At 36.5% G+C, this 12,003-nt stretch overlaps 1 protein-coding gene across 1 annotated transcript in view; it reads right to left on the bottom strand.

Moving 5' to 3' along the window:
* Positions 1-12,003, bottom strand: part of LOC145319313 (uncharacterized) — a 33,639-nt gene that overhangs the window by 783 nt on the left and 20,853 nt on the right. Inside the window, exons 8-25 of the mRNA XM_080161387.1 lie at positions 10,714-11,354; positions 9,875-9,947; positions 9,028-9,450; positions 8,139-8,225; positions 7,774-7,956; positions 7,516-7,628; positions 7,064-7,130; positions 6,626-6,812; positions 6,047-6,223; positions 5,327-5,503; positions 4,879-4,940; positions 4,078-4,580; positions 3,810-3,932; positions 3,115-3,277; positions 2,727-2,807; positions 2,151-2,237; positions 1,459-1,935; positions 749-787 (exon numbers count right to left, since the gene is read on the bottom strand). Coding sequence (XP_080017513.1) covers positions 749-787; positions 1,459-1,935; positions 2,151-2,237; positions 2,727-2,807; positions 3,115-3,277; positions 3,810-3,932; positions 4,078-4,580; positions 4,879-4,940; positions 5,327-5,503; positions 6,047-6,223; positions 6,626-6,812; positions 7,064-7,130; positions 7,516-7,628; positions 7,774-7,956; positions 8,139-8,225; positions 9,028-9,450; positions 9,875-9,947; positions 10,714-11,354 — 3,663 coding nt within the window. The remainder of the gene's footprint in view (positions 1-748; positions 788-1,458; positions 1,936-2,150; positions 2,238-2,726; positions 2,808-3,114; positions 3,278-3,809; positions 3,933-4,077; positions 4,581-4,878; positions 4,941-5,326; positions 5,504-6,046; positions 6,224-6,625; positions 6,813-7,063; positions 7,131-7,515; positions 7,629-7,773; positions 7,957-8,138; positions 8,226-9,027; positions 9,451-9,874; positions 9,948-10,713; positions 11,355-12,003) is intronic.

Below are 12,003 nucleotides of genomic sequence, written 5' to 3'. Positions count from 1 at the left end.
GACGGGGGTTATTGATTAAGGGATAATCCAATGGCCGATAAATTGATGTATATTAACAAGTATGAAAAACAAAATCTCACTTACTGTTCAAAGTTATTAGTTTAAAAAGTTTGGAACATACCAATTAAGATTTAATAAAATTACCCACATTTTTAGAGACAACGAATAAGATAAAGGTTTAAAACATCAAATCAGACAAAGTTTAAACGAGCAATATGACAATTCTAACATGCATAAATTATTAATAAGAACTATCCGTTACGGACGGACCTACGGACCAACCCTTGGTGTATAAAAGCCAAGTTTTTTTAATTAGGGTGTATTATCATCGTCTCATAAAATGTGAATAACATCCAGCTACTTTCATACAAACAAGTATCCTCCAAAGATCTTTAGCTTCAGACAAAAAAAACCTTACAAGGAACTTTATATTACAGGGTGATTATGAATTTTAATCAAATATACAAACCGCTTGACTATCATAAGATAACTTTTACGTGTTGGCTAAAAGTTTAATAACAAAATGTTAATTCAATTTAACTTTTTGGGCAATGGAAAGAAAACGAAGTTGCGGGGTTCATCGTATTTTCACAGTAGCTTTTGAAAGGTCAATTTAGGTTGGGTTAAGTGAGTGTTAATGATACAAATAGGAGAAAAGCTACTGTAAAAATAAAAAGAAACCCGCAACTTCGTTTTCTTTCCATGATCAAACTTTTTAAATTATTGTGTGTAAAAAATGTAAATTTACCTGTTTCATCGATGTTGTTATAGACACTTTGATATCAATCTGAAATATAAATATTAAAATATTATTAATATACCTCATTGCTTACTACTTTATTTCAAACCCTGAAGAATGTCCAAGGTGTAATTTAGTTTACTATCATTAGGGATGTACTTATCATGCATTGTCTTATCAATTGAGATCCTTGAAAAACAATCAATTACCTTATTTCTATTCCTTTAATAAATAAATGAGTTGAAAGGTTTGCTCCATATGATATTTAAATATAGCTGTCTAGAATTAGATGTTTCTATCCTTATACTAAAGTAACAGGATGTTTGTCTGTGTGTTTGTACCGAAGGATCTCACTAACCGCTGAACCGATCCGGTTCTCCTTAACAGGGTAACTTCTCATAGGTCCCGGGAAGGTTTATAACTATTTTGGGGGAGGGTACCACCACCCTCCCAAGAGAAATCACCCCTAGAAAAAAATTACCCTCCCCCAATTTTTTAAACTTAAATTAAAAATGAGGTGGGGGGCAACTTTTCTTTTGAAATCTAAAATAATAAATTGGGTTATCAAATCCGACTCTCCCCTCCTCAAGTGTCCCTAAAGGCCTCTAGGGGCGTAGCCGCTAGTGTGTAATATAAACTTGGATTGCGACATTTTTGCCCCCCCCCTCCCCATTGCAAAAAAACTTTTATTTTTTCACATGATTAAAAAAAAAGCTTGCCTTAGGTTTTGGCATTTGTACAGGTGCTGGTTGTTGGTCAGAGGAATCAAGATTCACAGTCTTATTACCATCCTCAGTATCTCCTTCTTTGGCATCTTCCGTATCTCCAGTGGTTTCTCCAGAAGTAGAATCATCACCATCAGCCTTTTCTTCTTTAATTTCTGCACCACTTGGCGGCTCAGTTTTAACTTGGACTGTCTCGCTGTTGTCACAAGATTCGGTTTTTACGACGGTTTCAGCGCCATTTTCTGAGGATTCAATTTTAACTTTAGCCATGTCGTTTTCAATGGCTGCAGCAGGTTTGGTGTCACCGCCATCAGATGATTCCTCCTGTTTAACCTCGGTCATTTCCGTGTCGTCATCAAGGTTGACAGTGTCAGTGGATGGTGGTACGATGCCCTCCGCCTCAACTTTGATGTCAGTAGCTGAGGTGTCCATAGAGTCATCCTCCCACTTGGAGTCTTGTAGTTCCTTGTCCTGAAACAGTTTATCTTTATTAAGAAAATATCTCTTATTCCAGCAGTGCAGCTATTGTAAATCTAATTTATGTCCGGCCGTCCGTTAAAAATGCCATTACTGTACATTTTTCTCTGTGAACAACAAGACACAATACACAGTTTCTATGACAGTTTGTAATACAAAAAATGTGAAACTTAGAATTCAAACTTTCAATAAAACTGAAAAGTTCTAACCTTGAAGCATTCAGGATGGTATGGAACCCCGTTGGGGTCTCTCATTGCATTGTGGAGATGCCAGGCACCCTCCTCTTCCTCCTCGCCCTGAACAATAAATATATAAAGAATAGATCCTCAATTTATTTATTGTACAAATAGGAACACATATTGGAAAAATATGACCATGTTATTGGTTAAAATTTCTACAGCCATACGAAAGAACAGTTATTTTTTTTTCATTCGTGCAATGAGTCATATATAAAAAAATAAATTCGTTAAAGCTTTGCGTTGAGTAAAAATCTTAGTCTGCTAAATTTTTTTTTATGTTGGCTTGTCAGTCAATTGATCACCAGGAGTATCAAATCTATTCCATTGAGTAAAATTCTATTCCATATGAGTAAAAATGCCATCAGAATCAACTAATTGCTACGTAAGGACTTACAGAAAAGTTAGTGCAATCAAGTTTGTTATCTTACTAAAGGGTGTTACTTCATTTAATAATCATAGCTTCAGATGAAGTAAAAATCCCACCCCCCCTTATTTTAAATATTGGGCGGGGGGTATGGGGGAAGTGCCGCAATTATAAAATATTACCTGTCTAAACACTTGGTTGAACTGTTCCATACAAACAGGACAGGTCTCATGTTCATTACTACCAGAATCCTTAGCAACAACCTAGACAAGATAAATTGAAGTAAAACTCCACCTAAGACATTTTCTTTAGTGAACCTTATCATTTTTTGTAGAATATTTGGTTACGGGTTGGCAATAAAGATGTTTCAAAAATATCTTTAATTTTACCAGACAGGTATTGGGATACACTTAAAAATTGGGAATTTGTGATTGTTTAGGTTACAATTTCCGAAAAATGATTGCAGGCATTAATCATAAAATACATTAGTATTTCATAGGTAAGTAGATAATAAACAATATTGCGCCACTAAAAGTTTTGCTTTGCTGTTATTTTTAAAACTCTGTCTACCTTAACTGTAGGAACCTCGAGGCTCTGTTCCAGGATGACCTCCTCCTCCGAAAGGTCGAGCTCGTCGTCCTCAATCTCATCGGAGACAATCCAGTCAGCCTTCTCGTAGTACCAGCGTCGGCTCTGCGCCTTTCTGGCGTTATCACGTTCACGACGCTTTGCTCTAAAAAAATAAAATAATCAATAATCAATAATCATACATATTATTTTGCTTATAAGGCTTTGTTTTATTTACAAATTTTTCATAATTCATGAAATTGAAAGCAGCTTTGAACTAGGGTATAAACAAATCATTTAACAGTAAAAGTAATTTTCAAAATTAAGATATAAACAAATAGTTTTGTAAAAAGAAAGGTTGTTATATGTAACAAAACCAAAAAAATCATCCTGTGTAAGAATTTACAGCTTACACCAACTACGAAATTAATTTGCAAAAATTACGAAACCAATACGTGAATTTCAGCTGTCGTTGGGGGGGAGGGGGGGGGGGGGACACAATAGAAGAATTGAAGACCTTTTTATCTTCCCCAAAAATATTATTTCCTATTTATTTTGCTTGATGGTTTTACCGTATTCCTAAAGAATTTATGAAAAGTTGGTTTTAGTTATTCAAAATGTCCGGAAAAGAGACCATTGTTAGTTTAGATCTGGCAGAAAATGTGTGCACAAATGCCACAATAAATTATGAAGCTTACCTGAAATGCCAATCAAGATGGGAAGAGTAGTTGTTCATTTCTTCCCTAGTGAACCTGTGGCCACAGGATTTGCATTGAAGGTCGTTAGGTCCGTACAGACTGTCCACAATACCTTGTTGACGTCTAAACAAAGAAATTTTTTTACAATTTATCAGGAAAAAAAGTCGAAATAAGGTAAAATCATTGTCTGTATTTCCTAAAAAATAGTTAAATATCAATTATCAATTTTTAAAAATTTTTATCAATAGTTATTTAAAAGAAAACTTACTCTTTTAGTGAGGGATCATGAGATTTGAGCACAACATCTTTAATGCCAACGGAATGTCTGCGCAGGCGCGAAGCCCTATTTTTCTGCTGTTCCAACTCGTGTTGCTGTTGGTGAGTGGGAAAGCCGGGCGGAGGAACGGACATCATTGGCAGGTTTGAGGAAGCCGCTGGCTGCGGCTGAATAGCACTTGCCAGCACTGGATCCAGTCCAGGTATGAAACCTGCAGCTGCGCCGTTAGTGTTGCCAGACGTTGTGTTGGCAAACATGGATAGGACGCCAGAATCTTGTAGCTTTGCCCACAAGTCGTTAATGTCCGGCGCGGGTGCTGCTGTTTCGGCAGCTGGTGGTGGTGACGGCTCACTGGCGGATTGATCTACTGGCGACGGCTCATCAACTTTGGCTGATTTTGGTGTAGAAGTGGGGTCTTCAATACTGTGTTGGGGAGGTAGAGGGGTTGATGCCATGCGGGGAGGTGTTTCATTGTCATGGGTGGTTCCGGCATCCTAAACAATAAAAAAATGTTTATGTTTGAGCTTTAAGTCCTCCTAGTTAATGCAGGGATCTTAGGGGATAAGACCATGGAATATCAATTGGTGCACATTCCAAATTATGATAAGTTACACCTTCTGTAGATTTAAATTATTAGTGAGTAAGTTTGGATCCAACATGTCAATTTTCATTAAAAGTATCCACATTTTTAGGTAAACGAAAAACGTGATATAAAAACATTTGGTATCAGTGTAATTTACAGTCTATTGACCCCTTTCTTCCAGAGAGATATACAAATATATTAAGTTTTACCTGAGTGTCACTGTTTAGGTTAAGCTTTGGTCCTGCGGGGGCCGGAGGTACTGCAAATCCTTCTAAATTAAATATTTACATACAATTTAAGATTTGGCAGATTCTATTTTTGTTGTTATCATATTTAACTAAAGCTATATCGAGATCCATTTTTAGATAAATATAAATAGAGAAAGAGAGATCAAATTGTACTACAAATTCAACTAATTAAAATAAATGTAACATCATATAAATTATTAATCCTAGAAAATAAATGTTAAAAAAAAATAAGATTGTTGGCTAGAATTTTAAATTTTCTAGTTTGTACCTACCTAACTGATATATACAGGAATCATTATGTAACATTTGGAATCTATAGGAAAATTATTTCATGATTAACTTAACGATACAACGAACGGACCAACCCTAAATGTGGAAAAGCTTAATTTTTAACAAAAACAAATAAAACCTTTGTTGCTTGAGGGCGGTCTGACGGAGGCGGGGCGGGTGATATTACTGATATACACACCCTCGGGAGGTAGATGCAACTTGACAAAATGTTTGTTACCATTCACGGAGATAACCATCGGAAATCCGCCAAAATTTGTTTTAAACGGGTGGCCGTTGATCAGAAGTGTTGAATAATCTAAAAACAACCATTATGTCTTGGAAAGCGAAAAATATCCGATTGATTATAACCTGTTCTTGGCCATACTGAAAAATCATGTATGGAACCGTATTATAGACAATCCTCCACGAATAAATCAAACTTTAACCATCATAACTGGAATTTACAATATAATTTTTCGATTTACTATCCGCAGAAAGCTGTCTATAATTCGATGCCTTAAATAACTAACTATGCAATCTTTTTAAAAACACAAAATCTATCTGAACTAAACTCATATCATGATATATCAAAATATACCTAGCACGATTTTAATTTGAAACGTGATTAATTTCTTTATTTGATTTGGTAAAATATCATACTTCATGTAAATTATAAATATACTTGAAGTGGCTGCACCCCTAGCATCAATGTTAATAGAGGCCCCAAAAAATAGTCTGAAACCATCTCAAGACCTAAGTAAATTAAAGGCCTAAAACTTTCCAGAGACCTAAACGGGCAAAAAATAACCTTGCTAATCTATAAAACAGAATATTAATGAAGGATGCAAATCCAACTTACTTTCAACAAACTTGCAGACATGCGGTTTTCTATCAATTATGAGAAGCTGCGCTCTCTCATCCAGAAATAGTTTGCTCTTCTTCTCAGGTCCATTCTGGGAATTATAGATGCTGACTTCTACCTTGCCAAGACAGAGGTCGCTGCGTTCCTGTCCTATGTCCACATTTGGGGGGTCACCTATAAGTTTAGAAATAAATATAGAAAGTCTAGATCCTTAATTCTTCAGGGGTGTATATTCTGCATTGGATCCCCTGCTAAAGATATGTGGGCGGGGGGATGAAACATTTTTGGTGTCAGGAAAAAAAAAATGAATCTTGTGCAGAATATAATATAACCCTGTAATTCTTTATTTGGACCAATAGTACGAACAATCCGATCATATTTATGGTAAGAAATTATACAAATTTTGGTACGTAGAAATTGATTGTTTCATTTCATCCATTTAATAAGCAATACCTAAATAGTTGAGTTTTTTTTTAGGATAAAGTTAACTTACATTTCGCTCGCTTACAAATAAAGGGGAGGGAATGCGTGGGAAACCGCCATAGGTAGGATACTGCAAATATTTTATTACATTACCTGGCAGGTAGATTGTATGCATCCTGCCGCCCAGCATAATTTTCTTCATACTGTTGAACTGCAGGTTGTGCCAGTGGTGCGTATTGTCGATAAAAATCTCCCTTGTGGGTCCACCGATGCGCAGCTTGTAAACTTTGTTGTCTAGCCGGAAATCTGTCCAGTTGGGAGCACCCACACCACAGAAAACCTATAGATAATCTTATATTAATATATAAGAGTAACAGGATGTTTGTCTATCTAAGTTTGTGTCTAAGAATCCCGCTAACCGCTGTTACGAAATGGTTGTAAAGCTTAGTGGGGAGATTTACAACTATTTTGGGGTAAGGTACCTCAAACCTCCAAAGAGAAATCACTCAAAAAATTACACCACCCAAAAATTTTAAAATGTGACGTACAGAATGCTTGAAAAGATTATTGTAAAAATTTTGAATTGCCTACCTTTATATGATCATCGATGAGAATACATCTTGTGTCCATTTCTTTTCGGAATGAGATTTCATACAATCTAAATAACAAAAAAATAGGTGGATTTTTGTTAAAGAAATGTTTTTTTTTGCTTAAGAATTTATTAATACCTAGGTAAATTTGGTATCTTCCCATCATAAATCTAGCTCAAATACCGAAGGATTCATTCCAAATTTATATTTGCTTATCTCAGTTATCCCTGGAGATCATATACTTACTTGTTATCATCCTGAGTGATAGTTGCTGTGTATCCATACCCCTGTTATCCCTGGAGATCATATACTTACTTGTTATCATTCTGAGTGATAGTTGATGTGTATCCATACCCCTGTTATCCCTGGAGATCATATATTTACTTGTTATCATCCTGAGTGATAGTTGCTGTGTATCCATACCCCTGTTATCCCAGGATATCATATACTTACTTGTTATCATCCTGAGTGATAGTTGCTGTGTATCCATACCACCTGATGTCCCTGGGCACCTCGTCAATCTCTAGGGAGACCGTGGGGTCCATCTTGATCTTCTCGAGTTCGCCCTAGAAGCAGGTAATACCATGATTATTATTAATGTTCCATAAAATTCATTTAATATATGATAACAAATCATTTTGTATATCAATTTGGGAGAAGATTACCTCCACTAGTGTCTTAGTTTTATTGTTATTTTAAAATCATACATACCTGGTCCGCGAACGGGAGGTCGTTCTTGTGCTGTTTCTGCTGCGGACCAAAGCCAGGCGGACGGTCAGCATTTGGCGCCAAGTTATCACGTGGTCCGTCAGGACCGGGAGGTCTACGTGATCCTGGTCCATCCTGCTCGCCCTTCATGGCCTCCAGCTTGCTAACAAACTCGTTAAATTGAACCTAAAAAGTAAAAATTAATTTACTTGATTGTGTGTTTGTGCAAAATTATGTTATTTCTACTTTTACTAGATTTCTCTTGTATTTCCTTTATAATCTTTATATATTAAGAACCTAATATATGGCTGCATTACAGACAAAAGGAGAGACAGACCAACAGACACAGTAAGAAATAGAACTCCTACCTGGTTGATGGATCCTTGTTTGAGACACTCATGTGCCAGGTTGGTCAACTTTGGGACAACCTCGTTGCGGATATATTCAGGATCAGCCTAGGAAATAAAATCATTATTAGAATCTGGGATTTTAAGGGATAAGACAAAAATGATAAACTAGGGTTGGCAATCCGCAATCCTTCCAATTTTTGAGCCCAGAATCAAAATCCGCAATTAAAATAACGGATTCGGATTGATAATTTTTATGACTTTTGTAGCACTTTACATTTTTTAATTTAAAATGTGACAGACAAAAACCCAAACAAAGTATTTTATTGTTTCTTATTTACAAGTAAAATGGCGGAAACAAAGATTTTTTTATATTTTATTTTTACAGTAGCTTTTCATGCTTAGTTTAGGTTAGGTTAAGTAAGTGTTATAAAATGTCAGCTGTAGGGGCTAAAAAAGACATTTGATTTTAAAATATTGCTAGAATCCGCAATCCACCAAAAAAAAAGAATCCGCAATCAACGGATTAATCAGATTTACTTTTTGGCGGATTTTTGTAAGAATCCGAATACGACCCAAAAATTCGGCAGATTGATAAACCACCCTTACGTTGATAATATTGATAAAATTGAATTACCCATTCTGATGATTAGTGGTTGAAAAAATTAGAATATACTTGTTAGGAACAAACAATTAAGTACCCAACATATTTTAGCTAAGTTATACAATAACGCGGGTAAAATATTTAATGCAATTGTAATAAAAATTCCTATGTCCCTTCTTTCCCTGCTTAGAATAGAATCAGAGATGCCAACCCAATCTGATTCGAATTTGAATTGCTAACACGATAATAAATGTAAGAGCTTGTTTAATTCATCACAGGTTCATGAATAGTAAAATATATAAATACCTGAGTGAAATCGAGGCCAGGAAGACCTGGCAGACTAAACTCCTGGTCAAACCTCATATTTCCGCCACCAGGGCCTCCCATACCGCCACGGCCACCCCCACCACGGTGATCAAATCCGCCACCCCTGCCGCCACGCGGGGCGCCAAACCGAACATTATCTGCCCATGGCCCGGGATGAAAACCGCCACGCATAGCTCCTGGCGGCATTGGAGGACCATTTCCTCGTCCGCCGCGTTCGCCTCGGCGATAGCTTCCGCCACGCGAGCTGCCCCACCGATCACGGTTGTATCTGTGGTGCGGGTGATTGTTGAAGTGTGGCCCACGGTTGTTGAAGCCCTCGTCTTGCTGCATTGGATATTGTTGGTCGCCAAAAAAGTTTTCGTTCTCCTTAATCGGGGTGCGAAACTGATCAGGATTTGATTCCTAAAAATGAATTTGTATTAGGAACATTTTTAAGTCATCGATTAAAACCTTTTACTTTGAACTTTTTATAATCGTTTCAAGTATATTATTTAGCACTGCACTATTCATTATTACCTATATAGTTTTTAAAAAATAACTTTCTATGTGTATATTATTAAAACTAATGAAATTATATTTGCCTTAGTTCTAATATCATGAAATCTTTTAATACCCAAGAATCTTAAAGGATAAAAACATCCCGATAATGAATAATGAAATTGGTTGGAAAGATTTGACAATACTAATTTTGAACCAACCAATCACAATTTCTTAAAAGTACCTAAAGTCTTTGAGGCGACAAATAAACTTTGGGTACCAGTGTAATTTACAGTCGCCAATGTGCCAGCCCCCCCCCCTTTCCCTAGGCATGAGTTATTGTTCCTACCTTGTGTTTGGCCCATCCAGCGACCACAGGACTCAGGTGCTTCCCATCCCCTTCCCCGTCTCGGTGGCTAACACTAGAAATAGGAACGTATTATAGACACCTTTCCGCGGATAGTATACTAAAAATCCGGTTCAAATCCAGCGGATATTATTCGGTTTTAAAGAAATCTAGTAAATTAATTATAAATTACATTTAGAAACATCTAGCAGTTGTGTATATTCTGCACAAGATTTATTTTTTCCCCTGCTACAAAATTTTTTATTTTTCTTCCCCCCCTAGTTTTTCCTCACCAAGTAGGGAGAAAATGGAAAAATATTTAATGAACTCTATATTTTATTTATTTTATCCCTCCTACCACACATTTTTAAAAGTTTTTTTTCACCAAGGAGGGGGGGAAATGGAAAAAATGTTTTCAGTTTTCTTAATTTTTTCATTTTTTTTACCTCCAACCATTTATTTTTCTATTAACCCCCCAACCCCCCCCCTGAGCAGGGGATCCCATGTAGAATATACACCCCTGACATCTAGAAAAAAATATGAACAGTTAACCAAAGCGTTAACGGTTTGCGGTATTTTATAAGTAACGACTTCTTAGGTCCAAACACTAAGAAACAATGGCCACACACACACAAACTCACACAAGGGGCAATATGATAACCTAAAACCCCACCAAAATGTATAATATGAAAAATATGTGAATCACTAAAATGTATTTCGTGGAACCATCCCTTTGAAGGATTTATTATGACATTGACTCTGTGGTGTTATTGACGAATGAACAGACAATAGTTATTAAGTACCTTCGCTTAACAAAACTATACTTTTGATAAGATACTTACTCAATCATCAAGGGGCGTGGTCTCTTATCTGGCGGCGGGGTGAACTCTACCCCCTCCTGTTTATTGTCCCCGCCAACATTTTCCTTATCCCCCCAGGAATCCGCCTCTTGGGCACGTTTCTCTCCCCTTCGGTCTTGTTCAACTTTCTTTGGGATTTTGGGTATCTTTTTGGCGGGTGGTTGTGGTAGCGGCGAAATTCGACCACCATCACCATCAACTGCAACCGGCGATTTCTTTTTGTCTTGCGACGATTCTTGGCTACTATTCTGTGGGACAGGACTTGGAGTTCGAGAAAATTTGGGGCTAGACTCACGCTCCCGTTTTTTGGCGGTTGTGCCATCTTTCTTAACCTCGTCGTTGTGGCTGCCAGATGACCGTTTAGAGCTGCTGCCACTGCTTTTGTCCCTATCCTTATCTCTGGAGCTACTTTTTGAGCTGCTAGATTTGCTGCTGCTACTCTTCTTATCTTTGTCTTTGTCAGATTTGGACGATTTTTTGGGACTGCTTTTATCGCTGGTGGATTTTTTACGGCTGCTGCTACTTGACGAGGATGAATGATGGCCGCTGCTCGATTTAGACTGTTCTTTATCGTCGGAGGAATGCTTTTTGCGTCTTCTTGGGTCTCTAATTTCGGTGGACTCCTAAAATTAATCCGTTGCTTTGTTTATTCCTGTACTTGTAAATTTTTGTATTAACGAAAGTATCTAAAAAAATTTGTGGTTTTATTTGGAAAAAATCTTTCGTTGTAAAACCTATTCTTAACCTAACCAACATAATAATATAATCTTCTATAAATATTTTTAAAATAGATTTCGAACATTGATTAATTTCTTTGGTGTCAAATTTCGATTTACAATTTCTGTATTTAATAAATAAAGCATTAAAAAAAACAATAAAATAGTTTTTAAATCCATAACAAACAAGAGAAATTACTATTTAATAAAATATCTATCTTGTGTATGACACGGCTTGTATTAATTTACGTCCCATTTATGATAATTAAATTCACATCAACTAGCGCCTACGCCCCTAGAGCGCTCAAGATGGGAAATTAACCCCCCTACTTTTAACAAGAGTTTCAAAAAAATATTTTTTCCTCGGGGTACGTCGTATTGTGGATAATTTTTGGGTTAAGCGAGATCCTTTAACAAACAGACATCCAGTTACTTTTCCATAAGGAAGGACAATCTACATTATAGGACAAGGACGTAAACGACCACACATATTTACTGTCGCAACAAGGCAAGATAGACGCTAAAAAAGAAAATATGAGTATTCAAAAATATCCCA

This window comes from Acartia tonsa, chromosome 5, assembly GCF_053477335.1.
Source record: "Acartia tonsa isolate MP-2025a chromosome 5, ASM5347733v1, whole genome shotgun sequence".
Lineage (NCBI taxonomy): Eukaryota > Metazoa > Arthropoda > Copepoda > Calanoida > Acartiidae > Acartia > Acartia tonsa.
The sequence above is the reverse complement of the archived record's forward strand: the minus strand, read 5'-3'. Positions and strand labels throughout refer to the sequence as shown.